Source organism: Amblyomma americanum, chromosome 10 (genome assembly GCF_052857255.1).
Source record: "Amblyomma americanum isolate KBUSLIRL-KWMA chromosome 10, ASM5285725v1, whole genome shotgun sequence".
Lineage (NCBI taxonomy): Eukaryota > Metazoa > Arthropoda > Arachnida > Ixodida > Ixodidae > Amblyomma > Amblyomma americanum.
The window spans coordinates 63081032-63103207 of record NC_135506.1 but is presented as its reverse complement, the minus strand read 5'-3'; the positions used below and the strand labels follow the sequence as shown (position 1 = coordinate 63103207).

The following is a 22176-nucleotide window of genomic DNA, read 5'->3' as shown; positions in this document are numbered from 1 at the left end:
TGAGCATTTGTCTGCGTATTGTGTGGGATGTATTTTGTTGAGTGTATTTAGATTCGGGTATGAGCCCGTCTGTAGCAGCCTCCAGGCGACGGCGTCTCCCCTGGAGATAGATTTATGTGGTGGGGGTACCGTTTCCTGTAGCCCTTGTAGTGGTTTAAGATTGCCGAGTAATCTCTAGGGACAGGTTCGGCTTCCTCGAGGTCGCTTGTGGAGGGAGCTCGGTAGAAAGTGTACCCTCGAGCTACCCTGTCGACCGCTTGGTTGCCTTCCACTCCCGCGTGTCCCGGCGTCCATACCATCGTATGTTTTATTGGTTCTTCTTCTGTGCTTTGTTTGGGTCGGTCCCCAGAGCGGTGTATGCGGAGCGCTCTGTGACCTATTCTGCCTAAGATGAAGTTTCGGTATGCCGTTTGAGAGTCGGTTAGTATTGTTAAGGATCGCTTAGTTCGGTAGCCCTCCGCTGCGACTAGAGCGACGGCCACTTCTTCAGCCTCGACTACCGTGCAGTCCCGTAGCGACGCGCTGATGATTTCCCGCATGTCCGAGTTTATCACAGCCGCTACCGCGTTGGGGCTGTTTTGTCCCGTCCTTCTGGGGTACACGTACCACGAAACCCAGGAAAAAGGAAGGACGGCAATCCTAGTCAACAAAGCGATCATAGCCATAAGCCACGACAGGATAGCTGAAACGGACATAGAGCATGTGATCATAGAAATTATTCCACAGAAACAGAGGAAAAGGGTCAGCATTTTCATCGTTAATACCTACAGCCCGCTTAAACAGAGGAAAGCCAAATTCCAAGAGCTTTTTCAAGGCGCTAGCAAACTGGCAAAGGGCAACACGCTAGTCGTCTTAGGCGATTTTAATGCCCGGGGTAAAAGTTGGGGATACAAGAATTTCAATGTTAAAGGAAAGACATTAGCGGAAGCGGCAGAAACTGCAGGCTACGATTTACTCACAGACCCAGAGACTCCGACCAGAATAGGCAACAGTGTCAGTACCGACACCTGCCCGGACATCACCTTCATTAAGGGTCCGGGACAGGCGCAATGGGAAAACCTGATGGAAAATCTGGGGAGGGACCACAACATAATCAAAACCCAAGTGGCCTCCGACCGACTCAAGCGGCAACTAGGCACGGCTAAAATCACAGACTGGAACGCCTTTAGAGAAGCATGCGATGAACATTTTATCAAAGAAGGGATTCAGTCGATTGAAGAATGGGGAAACATACTGAAGCAAAGGCAAAATGAGCACACCAAAGAGATCAAGAGAACAACACAGACACCCGAAGTAGACGTCAGGCTCCTTAGGCTATGGGAAGCCAGACGTGGTCTAATCAAGAGGTGGAAGAAGCAGAAACACAACAGGGAGCTCAAAATTAAAATAGCAGAAATTACAACGAAAGCAGAGGAGTGCGCAGTACAGTTGGCGAAAACGAACTGGCAGCAATTCAGTGACTCCCTCAATGAAACTCTGAGCACAGCTAGGACATGGCATATCCTGAAAGCGCTCATCGATCCGACCAAAACCAAAGTAGAAAACAATAAAGCAATATACCGATTAATCCACCAGTTCGAAGGAACCGATGAGAAACTCCTGGACAAAGTGTACATCAAGTGCTTCGGGGACACAAACCCGAGAACCTATGCAAGAGATTATCGGGGGAAAGAAAATCCAAACCTAGATAGACCCATCACACGAGAAGAAGTCTATGCAGCAATTCGAAGCACAACTAGGAATACGGCAGCGGGTGCGGACAAAATCAACAACACACTCATCCGCAACCTTAGCGACGAGCTAGTCTCAGAATTAACCGATTTCCTCAACAAGCACGGGACAGCGGAGACCGTTCCCGAGGATTGGAAGCATGCAGAGGTGGTTATGATTCCAAAACCGGGTAAAAAGCTACAAATCGAAAACCTAAGACCCATCTCCCTCACATCGTGCCTCAGCAAGCTGTACGAGAGAGTGGTAACATTAAGGCTACAACAATACATGGAGGATCACGAACTCTGTCTCTATCGTACTTGAAGAAATGTTTGTGCCGAGAATATACCCATGGTCATATGGGGATGTCTGATTCACTGGTATTAATGACACTTGAATATTTGCTCAACGCTATTTCTTAGCGCGCCACTCTATTGCGTCAATGGCAGCCCTGGAAGGAATAAGGCACTAATGACTGGCCACTTCAATAACACCATCCTCTGGGCTGGTTGGTTGCGATCCATATGTATCAGGAGAGCGAACGCAATCAGGAAGATGATGCAGGATAGGACAGAGCGCTGTACTTCCAACTTTATTTGAAGAAACTGAAACTCGCACCCACTAAGGGGAATAATCAAGGTTACGTGACATTACGTGACATATTGTCCAGGATGTCAAAAGATAACAAGAAGAGCCATTGCTAAGACCACACTATACAATGAATTCCATGATATAAAGCAAAAAGACATATGAAAAAAAGAATGGAAAAGAAGGCTGAGGGCACGCGAATGTAAAGTTGTGTTTTGTTGATTGTGTTCGTGCTGCTGATACATATGGGCACTTCGTTTGGGAGAAAAAGCAATGAGAAAAATGGCAGTGCCTTAGCTCGAATATGCCAGGATATACGTAGCGAAAGCCTAGGGATTGCATGGTTAGCCTTGGTTAATCTTGATTGCAAGACCAGGTTAGTCTGGTTGTCTAGCTAGCTATGTTGTTGTCGCATTAAAGACGACACAACTTTGGGGTTGCGACGCACGCGAGCTCTCTTCAATTCTCCGACATGGTATCAGGCATGCGACGCAGCTGGCGAAGAGAGCTGAGGCGAGCGCAACGACGAGGAACGCGGTGTGACGTCATGCCAGATGGCGCAGCGAGCGCGCAAAGCACACCCGAACCGCGCCGTAAAGGAAACCCGAACCGTGCCGTAAAGGAAGGAATAAACGAGGGAGGGAAAGAAGAAAGCGTGGCTCGGGTGTCCACCGAGATAAGTGAGGCGCGCGTTGTGACGGCATGTGCCTCCTCTGAGTGCGGCCACGGCGAAATTGCAAGTTCGTGGCCAGTAAATCTTTCGCTTTAAAAAAGGAGAGTGATATCATTAGTCATGGACCGTATGTCTGAGGCGTAAAGCACCTTCTGCTCCATAGTTGATGTGTGCGCTTTAGTTTGCCCCCTGTCCTCTCCAGCCACAGATACAATCTATTCAAAGGCCAAAAAAAAGCAGTCAACTGAAACTTCCGGCATATGTATTTGAACGAAAACTGAGTGATATTGTTACGTGCTTTGCACGCACGGGGGTTTATTCAAAGAGGGGACCGGTCGAAGCAGGATGGAAGCAGGAAGCCTAGCAGCGTCCTTCAGCTCTCTCTTTTTCTTCCTCTTTCTCCGCGGGACAGTCCTTCATCTTCTGCTTCTTCCGTCGAGGTTCTGTGGAAGCACGTTACATTTCCCTCCTCGCAGACGATGCCCGTCGGGCGAGTTAAACAGACCGTCTGGGATGGAATCGCTTGAGACGGGCTACATGCACCACCTGAGATTGGCGTGACCGTCGACCACTAGCAGTTAGTCGTGCTATAACGTAATTAACGTCACTTATGCACTCCAACACAACAAATGGTCCAGTGTAGTGGGATAGCAGTTTCTGACACAGACCACGCTTGCGTAGAGGGGTCCACAACCACACAATGTCACCAGGAACATAAGAAACTTCTTGGTGTTGGACGTCGTAGCGGTTCTTGGAACGCTCTTGCGAAGATAAAATTCGAACGCGGGCAAGCTGGCGAGCTTCTTCAGCTCTGCAGAGTGTGGTCGCAAGAGAAGGTTCATCGTGGATGAAAAATGGTAGCATGGTGTCAAGGCCGCAGCGAGGCGAGCGAGCATAGAGCAGGTAAAAGGGGCTGTAGCCAGTTGTCTCATGTTGCGCGGTGTTGTACGCATGAGTGATGAACGGGAGTACGCCATCCCAGTCCTTATGATCTGCAGCGACGTACATGGCAAGCATGGTGGTGAGCGTACGATTAGTGCGTTCTACCACACCGTTCGTTTGGGGATGATATGGCGTGGAGTGGCGAAAACTGCAGCTGCTGAGGCGGAGAAGTTCTTCAACAACGTCCGCTGTAAATTGACGTCCACGGTCGCTAATGAGAACTGCAGGAGGGCCGTGCCGAAGAATGACGAATCGAAGTAAGAAGTTAGATACTTCAGACGCAGTAGCAACTGGTATCGCGGCTGTCTCACAATAACGGGTTAAGTGGTCTACGCACACAAGAATCCATCGATTTCCTTTAGAGGATCGTGGGAAAGGTCCAAGGAGGTCAATGCCAACTTGCTCAAACGGGGCTGTTGGAGGTGTGATTGGCCGCAATTTGCCCGGTGGACTTGAAGTCGGCAGCTTAAAGCGCTGGCATTGCACACAGCTGGCTACATAGTGCTGGATGGTTGAACGCATGTTAGGCCAGTAAAATCGTTGTTGTGTGCGGTGGAGTGTGCGTGTCACTCCCAAGTGCCCAGACGTGGCGTCGTCGTGCATCATTTCAAGAACTGTGATGCGTAGGCTTTCGGGTACGACAAGAAGCATGCGTGCTCCTCCAGAAGCGAAATTCTTCTTATAAAGCAAACCGTCGCGAATGCAAAAAGTATTCTTTACAGAATCTTGAGCGGCATCAAACAAAGAGGTTAATGTTTGGTCCTTGCGTTGCTCAGTTCGAAAAACTTGAAGATCGGGGAAGGCTTGTGAAAGTGACGACAAGTATTCATCAAAGTTGTCTGCGTCGTCCTCAGTCGTTAGAAGCGGCAAACGGGAAAGACAATCGGCATCTGAGTGTTTACGGCCGCTTTTATGCACAACAGTGAAATTAAATTCTTGTAGGCGCAAAGCCCATCGAGCAAGCCGGCCACAGGGGTCACGAAGACTCACTAGCCAGCAAAGCGAGTGGTGGTCGGTCACGACGGTGAAAGCATTCCCGTACAGATAGGAGCGGAAGCGCTGTACAGCGAAAACAACGGCGAGACATTCTTGCTCAGTAACCGTGTAATTTCTTTCGCTCTTACTCAACGAACGGCTGGCATATGCTACCACGTGCTGATCGTGACCATGGCGTTGTATAAGTACAGCGCCGATACCGATACCACTTGCATCAGTGTGCACTTCAATTGGTGCAGATGGGCAGAAGTGGCGTAGGATGGGGCCCGAGGTCAAAAGAAATTTCAGATGCCGGAAAGCTGCGTCACATTCGCTGGTCCAATTGAACGGTGCATCTTTATGCAGCAAACACGTGAGTGGGTAAGCGATGTCCGCAAACCTAGCTATAAAGCGTCGAAAGTACGAACAGAGCCCTAAAAAACTCTGCAGCTCTTTCACTGATTGAGGCACCGTAAAACTTTTGACAGCTTCAATTTTCTTTGGATCTGGTCGAACACCTTCTTTATCAACTAAATGACCAAGAACAATTGTTTCACGGTTCCCAAAATGACATTTCTTGGAATTGAGGATAAGGCCAGCTCGTTCCATGCAATCAAGCACAATATCCAGACGGCGGTTGTGCTCACTAAACGTTTTGCCAAAAATTACAACGTCGTCCAGATAACATAAACAAATTTGCCACTTGAGGCCACGCAGGATTGTATCCATGAACCGCTCGAATGTTGCAGGTGCATTACATAATCCGAAAGGCATAACGTTGAACTCGTAAAGTCCGTCTGGTGTAATGAATGCCGTTTTTTACCTATCTGCAGCGTGCACGGGGATTTGCCAGTAGCCGGATCTCAAATCAATAGAAGAAAAGTATGAAGCGGAGTGCAGACAATCAATTGCGTCATCTATACGTGGAAGCGGGTAGACGTCCTTCTTCGTGGCCGTATTTAAGCGACGGTAGTCAACACAGAACCTCCATGTGCCATCTTTTTTCTTAACAAGGATAACTGGAGCCGCCCAAGGACTGGAGGATTCTCGAATTATGCCTCGCTTTAGCATCTCTTGAACTTGGTCATCTATTAACTTACGTTCAGTGGCTGAGACTCGATAGGGCTTCTGGCGTATAGGAGGTGCGGAGCCGGTGTTGATCGTGTGATGAATACGACTGGTAGGCGGTGGTGTTGAATCGTCTTTGGCAAAGTCGAACACGAACACGTGTTTCAGAAGGAGTTCCACTAGAGTGCGACGCTCGGTTGGGAAAAGAGCCTGATTAATCATAGCCTTAACTTGGGTCTCCATATCTCTTTTCACGTGCTGCTCACTGACAGAGTTGGTTAACGCCGCGACGAAACCTGACACACCTTCCTCGAAACGGGCGAGTTTGAGGCCCCGGGGCAACACAGCTGGCTCTTCAGAGTGGTTCACTGTCCACAGCTCGGTACGGCCTCTCACCACGGGAACGACGCAACGAGGCACGACGATACTCTTCTTAGAGCAGGCGAGTGTCGTAGGCTCTACCACAGCTTCAAAAGATTCGCACTGATTGTGAATAGAGGAAACCCGCACGAATGCTGCAGAGAAAGCTGGTACAATAGTATCTTCTTCCACCGCAAATGCTCCAAAATCCGGTGTCGAGTTATCCACAAGAGCTGAAAGTAACGAAGAATTCAAAGCAACTTCTCCCGTACGACAGTCTAAAGTTGCACCACACTCTTGCAGAAAATCAATCCCAAGAATCACATCATGCGTTGACCGTGGTAGCACTGCGAATTCTGTTCTAAACGTTAGACCACCAATAACAACATCCGAAGCACACACACCAAGTGGAACCAAAGGTTCACCACCGACACCACGGAATAACGCTGCACGGTCACCACTAAACATCACTTTCCTACCTAAACGATTCTTAAACCTCAAACTCATAACGGATACGGTAGCACCAGTGTCCACAAGAGCCATTGTTTTCACACCATCAATAAACACTTCCAGTTTGTTCTTCAACATAAACACGGGCAGAGGTAGATTGGACGTCATCGACTCGCCGGCGGCCTCACCTCCATCGGCCGCGCCTCCTAGTTTCCCGGAGGCGGAGGGGATGCACGACGTCGAGGAGAAGGTGACCGCCGTTGGCGCTGAGGTGGCGGCGTCACACTGCGGTCAGATGCGGGTGATGAACTCCGCAAATTGCTCGGACGGTACGGGTCCCAAGCGGACGTTGGGGGTCTCTGCTGCGCGGTGTGCAGTTGCCCGTAAGTATTCGCCGGGGGTTGGCAGTCTTGAGAAGTTGGGAAACGACGGCGGCAATATCTAGCGATATGCCCTGCAATGCCACACCGGTAGCACAAAGGTTGAGAGCGCCAGCGACCGCCATAAGAGTCCTGGCGAACAAAGTCGCGACGTTGGCTGAAGCCAGGATCTCGCTGCTGACGAACCACGTCTTCTGGGTAGGTGGGCCTCCTTTCTGTCGGCTGGTGGCGATAACGTTGGGCAATGTTCCGATCGTCCATGGGCAAAGTGCCGTTGGGTGGAGCCCACGGAGTCGACAGGGCGGCAACATCTTCCTCCGGTGCAGAACTGTGCCGCAGATATTGTGTGTGGCAGAAGGTATCCCGGGATCTGGACAATTCCTCGCGCACAATCTCTCGAATCATATCAGCCATAGAATTTGGAGGACTGGCTTCAACACTGGCTATAGAGGTGACATTGGCCAATCTTCCGAATTTAGGGGTGATTCGACGCAGCTTAAGAGCTTCAAATGTTCTGCAATGTTCTATAACGTCAGCGGTGGTGCTCAGGCTCTCTTTGCTAATCAGGAAATTGTAAACATCTTCCGCAATTCCTTTTAGAAGGTGGCCGACTTTGTCTTCTTCAAGCATTCTGGAGTTAACTAGCTTGCATAACTTTAAGATGGCTTCGATGTATGCCGTGCAAGTTTCTCCGGGTACTTGCGCGCGGTGAAGCAATGTCTGTTCCGCACGCTTCTTCTTTGCCGATTCATCCCCAAAATTTTTCTTTATCTCGGTCGTAAAGGTAGCCCATGAACTCAGTGTATCCTCATGATTGTCGAACCAGTCAAGGGCAGTGGCGGCAAGGAAAAACACAACGTTAGCCAGTTTAGTAGCAGCGTTCCATCGATTGTATTTGCTCACCCGCTCGTAGTGTTTCAGCCACTCGTCAACGTCCTCTTCAGGTTTTCCAAAAAATGTGCGGGGCTCTCGATAATGTGGCCAGTTGTTCGCTGTGGATAGCCCGGGTTGCTCAGCATTGTCGTCTCCAGGCATGTCCGATGGCAGTGGTGGGAAGCCTGCGAGTCTACGGCTCCTTCGGTAGATGGAATGCTCCGTGGTCGATACCCGGCACCTCTCACCAACCTGTTACGTGCTTTGCACGCACGGGGGTTTATTCAAAGAGGGGACCGGTCGAAGCAGGATGGAAGCAGGAAGCCTAGCAGCGTCCTTCAGCTCTCTTTTTCTTCCTCTTTCTCCGCGGGACAGTCCTTCATCTTCTGCTTCTTCCGTCGAGGTTCTGTGGAAGCACGTTACATTATGTTGGAAATCAGTGCAGGAAGAGCGGTGTAAATTTTATCATTCGGAGCCGGGATAAGACAAGACGATGACGGGATAATATGCTTTAACCTGTCAAAATAAATTGTTTTTTTTTTAAAGGAAATGGTGCAATATCTGTCTCACATCTCGGCGGACATCCGAACCACGCCTTAACGGGAGGAGTAAAGGAGGGAGTGAGAGGAGGAAGGAAGAAAGAGGTGCCGTAGTGGAGGGCTCCGCAATAATTTCGACCACCTGGGAATCTTTCACATGCACTGACATCGCACAGCGCCTGGGTGCTTTTTGCATTTTGCCTCCATCGAAACGGGTTCGAATTTGGGAACTACTGATTCTTTCCTATTTTTTCTTGTACTGGTGGCTGTTAACTTGGCTTAATAACTAACTCAACAGCGAGCATTCAATTTGATATTTGTCTTTCTGGCCGTTTTTTCAGGTGTGTGACCATAATCGTGCTCAACGTAGCTTTTTCGAACATGGACATGGCCATCTTCTGGCATTCCCTGCAGAACGGCGGTGAAGGAGTGCGCCACTTGGAGTTCACTTCAGAGAGCGGTGAACTCACCCTGGTGAGCTGGAATATGCCAATATATATATATATATATATATATATATATATATATATATATATATATATATATATATATATATATATATATATATATATATATATACAACAGCGCATGCGCAGATATCTTCGATGTGCCAGGTGCACCACACTTGGCACCTCAGTGGCCGCTTCGTATGCTCTTTTGACTGCTGGCAGTACCCCATGAAATTATGATAAAACTCTAGTTAATCCCTCTGGAGAACGACCGATCCTAATCTTTTAATAGCGTTAGCTCTTACTACTCACATTCGAACGTTTCTTGTCCATCCGAGATTTCAAGATGGCGGCCGGAAATCTGAGGTCAGCAAAATGTGACCCCCCAATCACGTGACCGCGCCCACAGTCGTCGGCCCGGCACGGCGGCCGGTTCACCCCCTATGCTGCTACTGCCACTGCTACTGCTATTTCCCCAACCACTGCCACGTGCTGAAAGTAGGAGAGTCGAAAGATAGGAGGGGGAAAGATAAGGAATGACGCGCATTCGCTAATATGTCCTGGGCCGATCCCGGTGTCACCACTTCGTGCACTTTTGCGTGCGCTCCCAGACACCCTTAGAACGTGTGGGGGTAGCGGGCTCGGTCACAAAGGAGATGCCCTCGACTCAGCGTGGCAAGCTCAGCCGGAGACCAGCTACCAAGTGACAAGGGGGTTGGTCGTTTGGTGCCCAGCTTTCGCCGGTCGCAAGCCAGAGAATGGGTCGGAGCCAAAGGTTCACAAAACAAAACAAAGTTTAAGCAGCGAAGAGACGATACAAAGGATTTCACAATCACTCATACGAGCATCACTTTTGAAAAAGACATAGCGCATGAAGGGCTCTTTTATGTGTGTGCTAGCGCTCGTCCTGTGTTGTCTCTGCACTGTCCTGTCTTCATGTGGTATGTCTTTTTCAAAAGTGATGCACCAACAAGCCCAAAGTTCCACCCTATTAAGACTCGTACGAGCAGATACGAAGTGATTTAAAAATACAATGCAATTCGTGCAAAGTAACACTTGAGAGAGATTACAAGTCAACAGAATCTTTGCACCTAAAGTGCGCAAATACAGAGAGAGACAAATAAACAAAACACAATTTGTTCACCGGGCACTGTGACAGTCCGACCACCTGAGGAGCTCGACGGGGCCGTCCCGCAGGTTCGCGCGCGTTGCCTCGCTGGTCCGGGCTGGGCGAGTGGTGTTCTCCCGGGAGTCTTGCGGGCGCGCTTCTCGGAAGCTTACACGGCGGCTCGGGCTAACAGACAGCGGTTGCAGCCCCTCATTTATAGGCGCTGTCCGCGTCTGTTTGTTCTTCGCGCCAAGGCAGGCGCGCACATACAAGCAGTATCAACAGCACAAGCTCCTTCTTCTTCTCGCGCCTGGCGCGCGACCCCATTGGTCGAGCGCGGAAATCACCGTCCAGAAAAATCTAGGTCATTCTCGGCACGCGGCGGCTGCGTTTTTATGGAGGAAAAACGCTAAGGCGCCCGTGTGCTGTGCGATGTCAGTGCACGTTAAAGATCCCCAGGTGGTCGAAATTATTCCGCAGCCCTCCACTACGGCACCTCTTCCTTTCTTCTTTCACTCCCTCCTTTATCCCTTTCCTTACGGCGCGGTTCAGGTGTCCAACGATATATGAGACAGATACTGCGCCATTTCCTTTCCCCCAAAAACCAATTATTATTATTATTATTATTATTATTATTATTATTATTATTATTATTATTATTATTATTATTATTATTCTCGGCACGCGGAGTCATCGGCAACGAGCAGAAACTTCTCCGACATTCTAGATAAATCGACGGCGCGCGTGGCTATGTTTACTTTGGCGCTGCGCCGGCGAGCTGAGTGAAAAGCCCACGCAAGGTCTACGCGCTCTCCGGGGGTCCTTCCCCGCTGTTTTTTTTGTTTTATTTTACCGCGCGGGGGTGCGACTGCTTACGCGCAGCGCCGTCTTTTTTCGAATATGCGCCGAATTTTGTGACACCCAGAGGCAGCGCAATACCGGGCCAACCCGTGCCATAGTGCTTCAAGCACTCCGCCATATTTCCAAAAATAAATTTATTCTCTCGGGTCCAAATGGGACCCGCACCAGTTATTAAATCAGAACCAACCAACCCCCCTATGCTGGAATTCCACTATGGGACCCCGTTTAACGCCAGCATCGGCACCCCGCAGGGGGGCGCCTGCAGCTTGCAGGCGTCGCGACGGTGAGTGGCGACACCGCGGGTTCCCGAGCATCCGCAGGGACATCCCCGCAAGGGAATGATGGTGAACTGTGCATCACCACGGACCCGAGCACCCGCGCCTCGCCGTGCGTGGCATCGCCGTGTCCGGGGAAAAGGGGATCCTGGTGGTTGAGCCGATGCCGAGCGTTTGGACCCTTAAGGCCCCTCGGCGGAGGCAACACACCACTTTGGCCCCAGCTTCCTGTAGACGGCACCTCCGGCCTGACCCGACCGGGGGAAATCGGCAGTCGTCTTTTCCTTATCCTCCCCTCCATCTTTTACTTTCCTATCATCTTTCTTACAACTCTCCTGTCTCCTCCTCCTTCCTTGGTTTTTTCCTTTTTCCTGGCGGCTAGGGTTAACCCTGTGTGGCGAACTATCCTGGGTTTCGTCATATTCGGTTATAGCAATGGTGTACAGCTGGCGTGGGCAGGACTTGTTTTCAAGTTCCTGTCCTGTCCCCTAGTTGGGCTCCATGGTGGGCGGCTGGCACCAAGGCCGAAGAACAAAATTTTTTATGGCTTCCTCCCTGCTTAATAATGATCGCCCTCTGAAAAGAGGACGGACCGATGTCACAACACAGTTTTTCAGCAAAAAGAAGACAACTTTTCCGAAGTACCAGATCGTCCACAGTAAAGAAACAGAAAAGCCAGCCAGACAAATATCCCCGTTCCTTGTTTCAAGAGTTCTTACAGAATCCCTGGGCCCTCAGTACAAAGTCACAAAGTTGGCTTGTGGTGACCTCCTCCTCGAACTGCTCGACATAACTCAGATTTCAAAGCTTGCAAACATTGAAACTTTTGGCGATATTCCTGTCTCTGTTACACCGCACAGATCATTGAACACAGTACGTGGTGTCATCTCAGATAATGATTTCCTGCACCTAACAGAGGAAGAGATGCTTGAAGGACTGAACCCTCAGAATGTTACCAACGTCCACAGAATTACAATCCGCAAAGACAACAAAGAGATTCCGACAAAACACCTGGTCCTGACGTTTGCCTCATGCACCCTACCCGAGTCAATCGAGGTAGGCTATGCAAAAATCTCCGTTCGCCCTTATATCCCCAACCCTAGACGCTGTTTCAAATGCCAGAAGTTCGGTCACGGCTCCCAGAGCTGCCGCGGCCGCAACACTTGTGCTAAATGTGCCTCCAATGACCACCAATCAGACGGCTGCGACGCCGCGCCACGCTGTGCAAACTGCGAAGGCGAGCACGCTGCTTACTGAAGGTCTTGTCCTGCCTGGAAAAAAGAAAAGGAAATCATTACAATAAAGACAAAAGATAATATCACTTTTAAAGAGGCAAGAAAGCGTTATGCAATGTCGCAAGGCACCTTCTCCTTAACACCCCACACAAACTTCGCCGATGTGGTGCGCGGGCGCGGCGCATCACACCGGTCTCAGGCACCTGCCCAGTTCACACCTAGTGAGGCTGAGGCAGGGCCATCCGCGCCCCTGGCAGATGCAGCGAGAGCTGCTATGCCACCCCCAACAACGGGCCGGCCGTCCTCCAAGTCGGCAGCCCGCAAGGCTTCCCCCGTTCGGGAGAAGTCTACCACCCCCCCTGCCCGCGGGTTCCCCGCGGAACTCCAGCGCCTCCATGGAGGCGATGGATACAAGTCAAAGCTCGCCTCGGTCGCAACGGCGACGGGGCTCTCTTGACCGGAAAAAAGAAAAAACCACGATAACAGGCCCTCAACAAGGAGGGACCTGAGGTCTCAAAACACTCCTCCTTAAAATAATCATGGCGTTCCTTATCCACTGGAACTGCCGTGGAATTTTAAATAACTACAGCGATGCAACAGATCTCCTACGCTCTATGTCTCCTGTAGCACTGTGCCTTCAGGAGACCAATTTGGGACCTTTACAAAAAAATATTTTTAAGAATTATAAAGTCTTTCGCCGTGACCGTGAGCAGGCAGATAGGCTCTCTGGAGGTGTTGCTGTCGTTGTTAAGAGCGGTGTTGCAACACGTGAAATCCAGCTGCAGACGAATTATGAAGCCATTGCAGTCACCGTCATTAGCTTTAAAACAATTACCATATGTTCAGTATACCTTCAGCCACACCTCACAGTAACACTTCATGACCTAGAATCACTTTTTAATCAGCTACCAGAGCCATATCTGGTAGTTGGGGATTTTAATGCACACTCCCCTTTCTGGGGGAGTGAACAGACAGACACTAGGGGCCGTATATTAGAAGATTTTATTCTGTGCAATAATGTTTGCCTACTCAATACAGGCAAACCCACATATTGCTCTCCAGCCTCAGGAAAAATGAGTTGCATAGATTTATCTTTTAGCTCTTCTTCCGTTTTTACCGATTTTAAGTGGGATGTTCTCGATAACCCGTACGGAAGCGATCATCTTCCGGTAGTGATTAACTTTTCATCGCCACCATCAGTCATCCCTAGTAAACCACGCCGTTGGAAACTACACCTAGCCGACTGGCAACTATTTAGAGAAAAGGCTAGCCTGGAGAAATTATTTTCAAACAGTCTTAACGTTGACGAACTGAACGAAATTTTTACAAGCTGCATTATTGATGCTGCGTGCCAAGCTATTCCGCAATCGTCAGGAATAGTACGACAAAACAACAAGGTATGGTACACGCAGGAATGCCGGGAAGCAAAAAAGAAGCAAAATAAAGCTTGGGGAGTTTTTCGAAGATACCCAACTCAAGATAACCTCATCAACTTTAAAAAGACGAGAGCAAAAGCTCGGTACATCCGCCGAAATGCCGAAAGAACATCATGGAGAAGCTACGTATCATGCATAAATAGTTCAGTTACGTCCAAAAAAATGTGGGAACAAGTCCACAAGTTTAACAGAAGCTTTTCTCCTTACACAATTCCTTTCTTAACAGCTCCAGGTATACAGACAAATATAGAGGAACAGGCAAACATCTTGGGAGAACATTTCTCAAACATTTCTAGTTCTTCACACTACACAGAAACATTTTTAAAGCATAAACATGCAGTGGAGAAACATAGACTTCCAACAACGGGCTGCACAAAAGAACCGTACAATGGTTTAATAACACTCCAAGAAATAAACGAAGTTCTCTCGGCCGGAAAAAAGACGGCACCTGGCCCTGACAATATACATTACGAAATGCTAGCACATCTTTCCCAGCCATCTGTGGAGGTGCTCTTGAAGTTTTTTAACCAAGTGTGGGTGCTCGGAAGATTGCCGAAATCCTGGAAGAAAGCAGTTATTGTACCATTCCTGAAATCCGGAAAACAACCAACATCCCCTACTAGTTACAGGCCGATAGCCCTTACCAGCTGCCTTGCCAAATCATTCGAAAGTGTGCTGAATAAAAGACTAACTTTTCTGATTGAATCTCTTGAGCTTATTGACATCCATCAGTGCGGTTTTAAGAAAGCATGCTCAACAACAGACCACTTAACTCGCCTGGAAAATACTGTCCGAGAGGCTTTTATACACAGACAGCACTGTCTTGCCGTCTTTTTTGACCTCGAGAAAGCATACGACACCACCTGGAGGTTCGGCATCCTTCGTGACTTAGCAGATCTTGGCATCCGTGGCAGGATGTTGAACTGCCTGAAGGACTTCCTTTCCGACCGCTCATTTCAAGTGCGCCTAGGATCAACCGTGTCCAGGGGCTTCGTTCAAGAGAACGGGGTTCCTCAGGGGTGTATTTTGAGCACGACATTGTTTGTTATTAAAGTAAATTCCATAGCCAAAGTAATACCGAAGGCCATTATGTATTCCGTCTATGTTGACGATCTGCAAATAGCCTGCACATCCTCAAACCTGGTAACATGCGAGAGACAAATACAGCTGACAATGGATAAACTGGTGACCTGGGCAGACGAGAACGGTTTCCGGTTTTCCACACAGAAAACCGTGGCCATTCTTTTCTCTATTAAGCGAGGCTTACAGGCTGACCCATTTATACACCTGAACAAAACACAGCTACCGGTGAAAAATGAGCACAAATTCCTAGGCGTAACCTTTGACAAAAAGCTCACTTTCCTGCCTCATATAAATGCACTGAAAAAGAAAGCCTCCCGATCCCTCAACATACTCAAAGTACTGTCACGAAAACATTGGGGTGCCGACAGGACATGCCTTCTAAAAATTTACCGCTCTGTAGTACGCTCTACCCTTGATTATGGATGTATAGTGTATGGGTCAGCGAGACCATCATACCTTAAACGACTAGATACAGTGCATAACTTGGGTTTGCGTCTCTCCACTGGTGCTTACAGGACATCACCCATTAACAGTCTTTATGTAGAAACCAACGAACCGTCACTCGAGGACCGAAGAACCATGCTCACGTGCTCGTACGTTTTAAAAATCCGTTCGCTTCCCAAACACCTATGTTACCCTATAGTCACAAAGTGCCCATCAAGAACACTTTTTAACAACAAACCACAAGCTATCAGGCCACTCCTCCTGCGTTTTGAAGAGATGTGTCAAAACCTCGGAGTACTGGACACATTACCTGCCATTGCTCGAAGACGAGCTCCACTGCCTCCATGGCACAATTTTCCGGCAATCTGTGATTTTACCCTTACGCAGTTCCAAAAAAAACAAACTCCAAAACAACATATAGTACAGGAATTCCTTGCACTCGAAAAAAAATACAGTAGTTTTACGGACTTTTACACTGACGGTTCAAAAACGAATGTGTACGTAGGAAGCGCAGTGGTGCGAGGAAATTCGGAGACAGCAATGCGACTTCCACAGTGCGCATCCATCTTCAGCGCAGAATGTTACGCAGTATGTGTGGCAACAAAAAAAATATTAAATGAGAACCTCAAAAACACTATTATTTACACAGACTCTTTAAGTGTACTTACAGCCCTCCACTCTAGAAACGCAACCACTCCCATACTTGGGAACATCATACACAACATTGTAACAGCAACAGCTCGAGGACAAAACATTAAACTCTGCTGGGTCCCGAGCCACGTCGGAATAAAAGGAAATGAGAGAGCAGATTTGTGTGCCGCTCAAGCTCGGGGCAAGGAAATAAAAAAAGTAGATATACCCTTTAATGACTGCATGAAATTAGTTCAACAGAAATTAAGACAAAAATGGCAGTCGCGTTGGAACAGCGAAGTGAATAATAAACTGCACTTTGTAAAACCAGTTTTGGGTGAATTTAAGTCATGTGTGCACCAGGAACGTTTTAAAGAAGTGGTTTTATGCCGTCTGCGAATAGGCCACACGCACCTCACGCACAACTTCCTGCTAACAAAACAAGATAAACCTGGTTGCGAGGAATGCGGAGAAGAACTTACTGTTAACCACATTCTATTCTCATGTGTGAAACTAGAAAATCTAAGAAAAAAGTACTTCACTCAATTTTATCATGAATACATTCCTTTTCACCCAACATTGCTCTTAGCTGATAATGCCATTGTTAACATACCCTCCGTTTTTAGCTTTTTAAAAGCAGTGGGCGTCCTCGAAAAACTGTAATTTTTGAACCGCTGGTTCCCTTTATTACATGATACACCTCAGCCACTTTCTCATTTCTGAGAAGTAGGCTGAGGCTTTTTATTTGATTGGTTGGGAGCCTCAGGATCCTTGCCTAGCCAAGGATAGCCGCTAAGGCTGCCTGACCTTCTTTAAGGCTTTTACCATTAGCGATTTCCAAATTTATTCTCTTCTTTTACTAGGCAGCACAATGTTTTTAGGTCATCTACGCCATCGGCATTTTTTGATATTCGTAAACATTCTACAGAAAGCCAATTCTACACCTTGAGTTTGGCGCATGATGGCCTTAGCTGCCTATGTGCCATAAAACCCAACACACACCCAACACACACACGCCAGCATCGGCACCCGCTCAGACGGTTCATGTATGGCGGAATGCCCGTCTGAGCGGGTGCCGAGACTGGTGCCTAACGGGGTGCCATTTGTGACAAAATTGTTGCCCGCCTCTTCAATGAAGAGAACTCGGAGTGGTGACAAACGAATTGGCACAATTGGGCGCACAGTTTTTAGTGGAGTTGAAGTCTGCTGAGTGTGTGAGGGATTCGTACCGACGACCTTTGGTCCTCAAAATTTTAATAGGAGAGACCTTCGGAGGGCCCTGGCAGGCGAACCAGTGGCTGTAGAGGGATGCGAATGGTACCAAACGAATCGTCTTTTTGTGATGTACATGTTGGTATCCAAACTTGCCGAAAGCATTGGTGAAAACAATTCAGCTAACGCTCTTCATTTGATTTCGCTTTCGAGAACCATTCGTTTAATTGTTTTTCCTCTCTTGCTTTTTGTCTCCGCTTCCATTAGCTACAGTGGTTTGGCATCGAACTGTGGTCGTATTCAGTGGTCTGCCTCCCGGCACTACACTCTCTGCACATATCGCGCCTCCTTTTCAACGACGAAGTGGCGCAGACGCTGGGCAACTACATGGTGACGACCACAACACTCAAGTCCATGGTCTTTAACGACGTGCAGGTAACGAATCCAAGTCGTAATCACTTGTATTTTACTGATACGATGGCCTCGCATTCCGCAGTCCGCAAACTCAGGTAAGGAAGCATCTTGTCGGTCCAATTGGACTTTGTTTTACTCGGGCGTTTACATCCATGGATCTTTTAAATATGACGCCTCATAAATGACATGGAGTTGCTGACGCAACTTCAACTACAATGGCTGCCGTAAAATTCCTCAAACTGGTGGGTGCATAAATGAAGGGAAACTGCTCGCCATAAACCCTGCTCTCATAGAAGTCAGAACCTTCTAGGCGATGATTCATTGCTACAAACTGAAACCTGGCGCAAGATCAGCACACTCTGATCAACATGAAGCCGTGCATGAGCACTACAAACCGTTAGATGAGGCACGTCATCATGTCTGTGTCACCATGTTCGTCGTTTAGTGTGCCTCACGCGGCTACCAGTAAGGAAGAAGTGGAGGAACACTTTGAAAAAGGGGGCTCTGCGGCCGCTGAGGCACTTAGGGCCGCTGTGCGATTCTTTTTGAGCCGCATGCGGACGGGTCCTTGATACCGTGCGCACGGGCCGAACAATGGCTCGCATGAACGCATCCGCCCAGGCGCACCGAGTTGGTCAACTTCAACTTTCTGACGCGCGAGCGGATGGTCGCGTCAGAGCTATTGGCTGCTCTCCCGTGACGTGCCAGGCTGCGCCTTCTCTGTGCTAGATGGCCACCCGCGAAGCGGAGGAGAAACCAGGCCTAGTCTGGTGCAGCTGTGTGGAGAAAAATAAGTATTGGCCGCATGTAACTATTACGAGTGTTGCCAGTGACTTCGAGCTTCACCGTGTAGAACAGCAGCTAGCGGCAGTTTCCTCTAAGTTGTTTTGTTGCCGTCTACACTGAGCAGACTGCGCGGCCTTCAAACCTACGCTGAAGTGTACATGAGGTGTACGCAGTGCCGGTGTCGCGGAGTTTCTAATTGGAGTCGTTTGTGATAGTTACAAGTGTTCCTTGTTCGCGCGAGGATCTTCAAGAACAGCATCGAAAAGCAGCTTCCAAGGGTGAATTTCGTGTGCATACAGCGAGCTTAACAGTGCACTGACAAGTGTGAATGCAGTGGAAGTGATTGCTGTCGGAACGAGTGGTTTAGCGTCCGTCTGTGATCTCTTCACATTGGTCGTATGGTCGCGACAGGGCCATTTTTTGTGCATATTTCCAAACCACGTTAACAAGGTTTATTTTCAATTTTCAAAATGTGTTATGCAGTGTTGCACTATGGTTGGCTCTGCAATGCTGACGTTGAGTTCATTTTGAAAGTCCTGCAGTGCCGGTGGAGCAGTGTGCCTGCCGAGGTTGAGACCACAATTAATTTGAACCAATTTCCTTACTGCAGTCATTATATTGGCAGGTTCCCTGCATTGCCCCTGTGCTAAGTTCTCCACCTGCTCGTCATGCTTTGAACTCTAGTAATTGTATATTAACTTAGTTTTGCAGGTAGACATACGAGATTATAACAAAACGGTTACACTGTAAGCGAGGGACCCACGTAATTAATTTGTGCAGTGAAGCAAGTGCTGCAGGAAATGAGTCGCCGAGACTTTCAGTGCCAATGGTTTCTACACCAGTAAGAGAAGTCCTTTGTCCACAAAGAAGCAGCAGCCGCGGTCGGGTTCGAACCCGGTAACTCCGTATCAGTAGCCGAGCGCCCTAACCACTTAGCCACAGCGGCGGGTCTGCAAAGGAACAAAGGCACGCCTTTGTGAAAAAAAAAACAAAGAAACAAAGGCGTCCATTTGAGCTTAGTGGTGCATGTCTTGGCCCCTTTAGTTTTCGAAATTACTGGGAGTATCATAATTTTCTCGTGCATTTCGATTCGTGTTCGACAGCAGTGTGCTAAAGTATGGAATTTTTAATGCATGCATAATTCAGACACACTTCTTCTATCAATGAATGGATAAGTGTCTTTTGCAATAACATTCAAATGGGGAGACAGCAAGAAAGCCTATTTGCATGACAGTGCCAACCAACGTTTATAGATTACGACTCTAGTTTGCATTGGTTAATGAAAAGGCTAAACATAAAGGCAATTAAGTACACATAAAGAGACTGCAATGCGCTAGTTAGAATTAACTGATGATTTAACCTGTAGCTGATCTTAGCTACGTCGATTTCCTGGGTGTAATTGCAAACGATGGCAAATGTACTGCTAACCTAACTTAATTGTTCTAGTCCCGTGTCCTTGGCTCCGAGAATTCGCAATGCGAATCGCGTCGTCGTTCTGAAATGGCTATTGCGCGGTTAGGTATAGCGTAACTTTCAATAGGGGACACTCTTCAAACATTGGGGGGCGAAAATCTTGGACAGCGTAGTGATAACTGTCGCCGATATCCATATGGCTATCACAGCCGATGGCGGTTTTACCTTTTACGAAAAATTTTACAGCTAAACATGTCCCCATGTCTCTAGTCAGCCACAAACAATGTGGGTATTCGTACCACAAGATATCTCGTGTTTTCTTACGGCACATGCCTGTGCTGCCGCACGGGAGGCAGTAGCGAGAGCGCCAATCAGAATGCTGGAGTCGTCCGCTCGGTCGCAGGCAGCATTCTTGATCGTAGAGCACCTCATAAGCCCTGCACCCTCACGCGCCCGCGCACGTCCGCGTGTGGCTGAAAAATGAACGCACAGCGCTCTTTAGCTCTCTGAGCTTTGCCAACGATGGCTGCTGAGCAATAGATAGCCCAATTTCCCTTCCCCTTGGTGTAATAAACTTCAACAGCACAGACCATTGCTCGTGTTTCGCGACAGTGTTAAGGGTTTTGTTACGCAGAAAATCCGTCGTCGGCGTTGTGGGTGCGGGAGTTGTGGGTGTGGGGGTTGTCGGTGTCGGCGTTGTGGGGGAAAATCACGGCCTTTGCTCCGGCAGGTGGTCGCAGAGGGCAACCTATGAGGCATGTGGGCCACCTTGGTCACGTGGCCTTGCGGCTTCATCACAATCTGCCCACTGGATATTGAGTAAACTGCTCACCGTAGCAGGTGGCAGTTAAATTAATGATGAACAACCTGGTCCGCACAATTTTGACCCACCTCTAGGAGCACCTGCCATCGTAAAGCAGTGGCGCATCGCTTAGCCGCTGTCCCAATCCTCTAGGAGGGGTATGATGACCCCCAGAAATCTAGAGTGCGAAGTGGAGAATGACCTTCTGCATACATGAGAATTAACACATTACGCTACCTGCCATACCCTTAAGGCGGTGCTTAAGTGTCTCCTCTAATTTGTTAACCTTGTTTGCTGCTCCATTGTCTACTGTTGTGCAGGGTAACAATACTACTGTTGTGCAGGAGTAATAGAGACCTTTACCGCAGCGCCAATCACTCATAGGCAGCGACAGATGGCTCTACGTGCTCGCTGGTGCTAAAGTCCCTTAACTGGTGCTAGTTGGTGCTCGCCAGCTGCGGGCACGCCTACTCTGTTGCCACCACCTGCGCATGCGCAGTGGCAGCAAGCGGCACGCTGAACGGGGTAAGCGGCAGCTGTACCAACTATGGCACGAGTCTCTATGGACTGTATAGGGCTGTCCATTCAGGGCTTCCTAGGCGTCGCCACATTGCTCGCTGCACTGTTGCGTTCGCCCTGCGCTGGAAGCGGCAGCGCAACTGGTTTGCAGAAGCCTGCAGAGGTGTTTCGATATCCTTCTCGCCAGGTGTAAAGGTCTGTACCAAAAGGAATTTAGTGAAATGAAAGGCCTAACAGAGACACAGGCATGATTAACCTAAATGCCAACTAGAAAAAAATTGTGTGGGGGGAGAGGGGTCACATAAGCTCCGCCTCCAATGGTATGACACATTAGCGTTAATCGGTTCTGTCAGCAGCTCCTCTTGCCTGAGCGTGCATACTATGAACATTTCATGAGGAAGCTCTCGTCAGTGCCTCTTAATATGCGCAGCATTTTAGGTCCCTTAGGCAACAGAGATATGTAATGATTTTTTTTGCACATCTAAATGAAATTGGACACCTGCACATGCTCTATTCATCTCGCATATTGCCCTCATGCATTCTTTATGCAGTGAACTTTCTTAGGCCGTATGTCGGACTATGCTTTTAATCGTTTCATATGTTACATAACTACTCGCCGATGCACCTTAGTACGCATTTAATGGCTCTATTTTATCTTGGCTCTTATTTAAATTGTTTTACCTTTCCCGCACAGCTCTCCTTCCGTCTTTATCTCCAAAATGCCCTTCCCCACGCAGAGTAGCATGCCAGCGATTTAAAACGATAAGTAATTTCAGTTTTTTCATTAAAGGATTTCTCTTTCTTTCTCTCTCTCTACTCTGGTTCCCGCAGACATGGATAATGTTTTCATATTATGTGAAAGACCACGCGACCCATACATAAGCACCGCTTTAACCAAGCTGCACGAAACATGCCTGCCTGAGCTAGGTGAAGCGTATCTGGTTTGCAACC

The 22176-nt window shown here is 48.5% G+C and overlaps 1 protein-coding gene across 1 annotated transcript in view; it reads left to right on the top strand.

Moving 5' to 3' along the window:
- LOC144108353 (uncharacterized) overlaps positions 1-22176 on the top strand; it is a 53287-nt gene that overhangs the window by 10003 nt on the left and 21108 nt on the right. Inside the window, exons 3-4 of the mRNA XM_077641608.1 lie at positions 8900-9032; positions 17559-17726. Coding sequence (XP_077497734.1) covers positions 8900-9032; positions 17559-17726 — 301 coding nt within the window. The remainder of the gene's footprint in view (positions 1-8899; positions 9033-17558; positions 17727-22176) is intronic.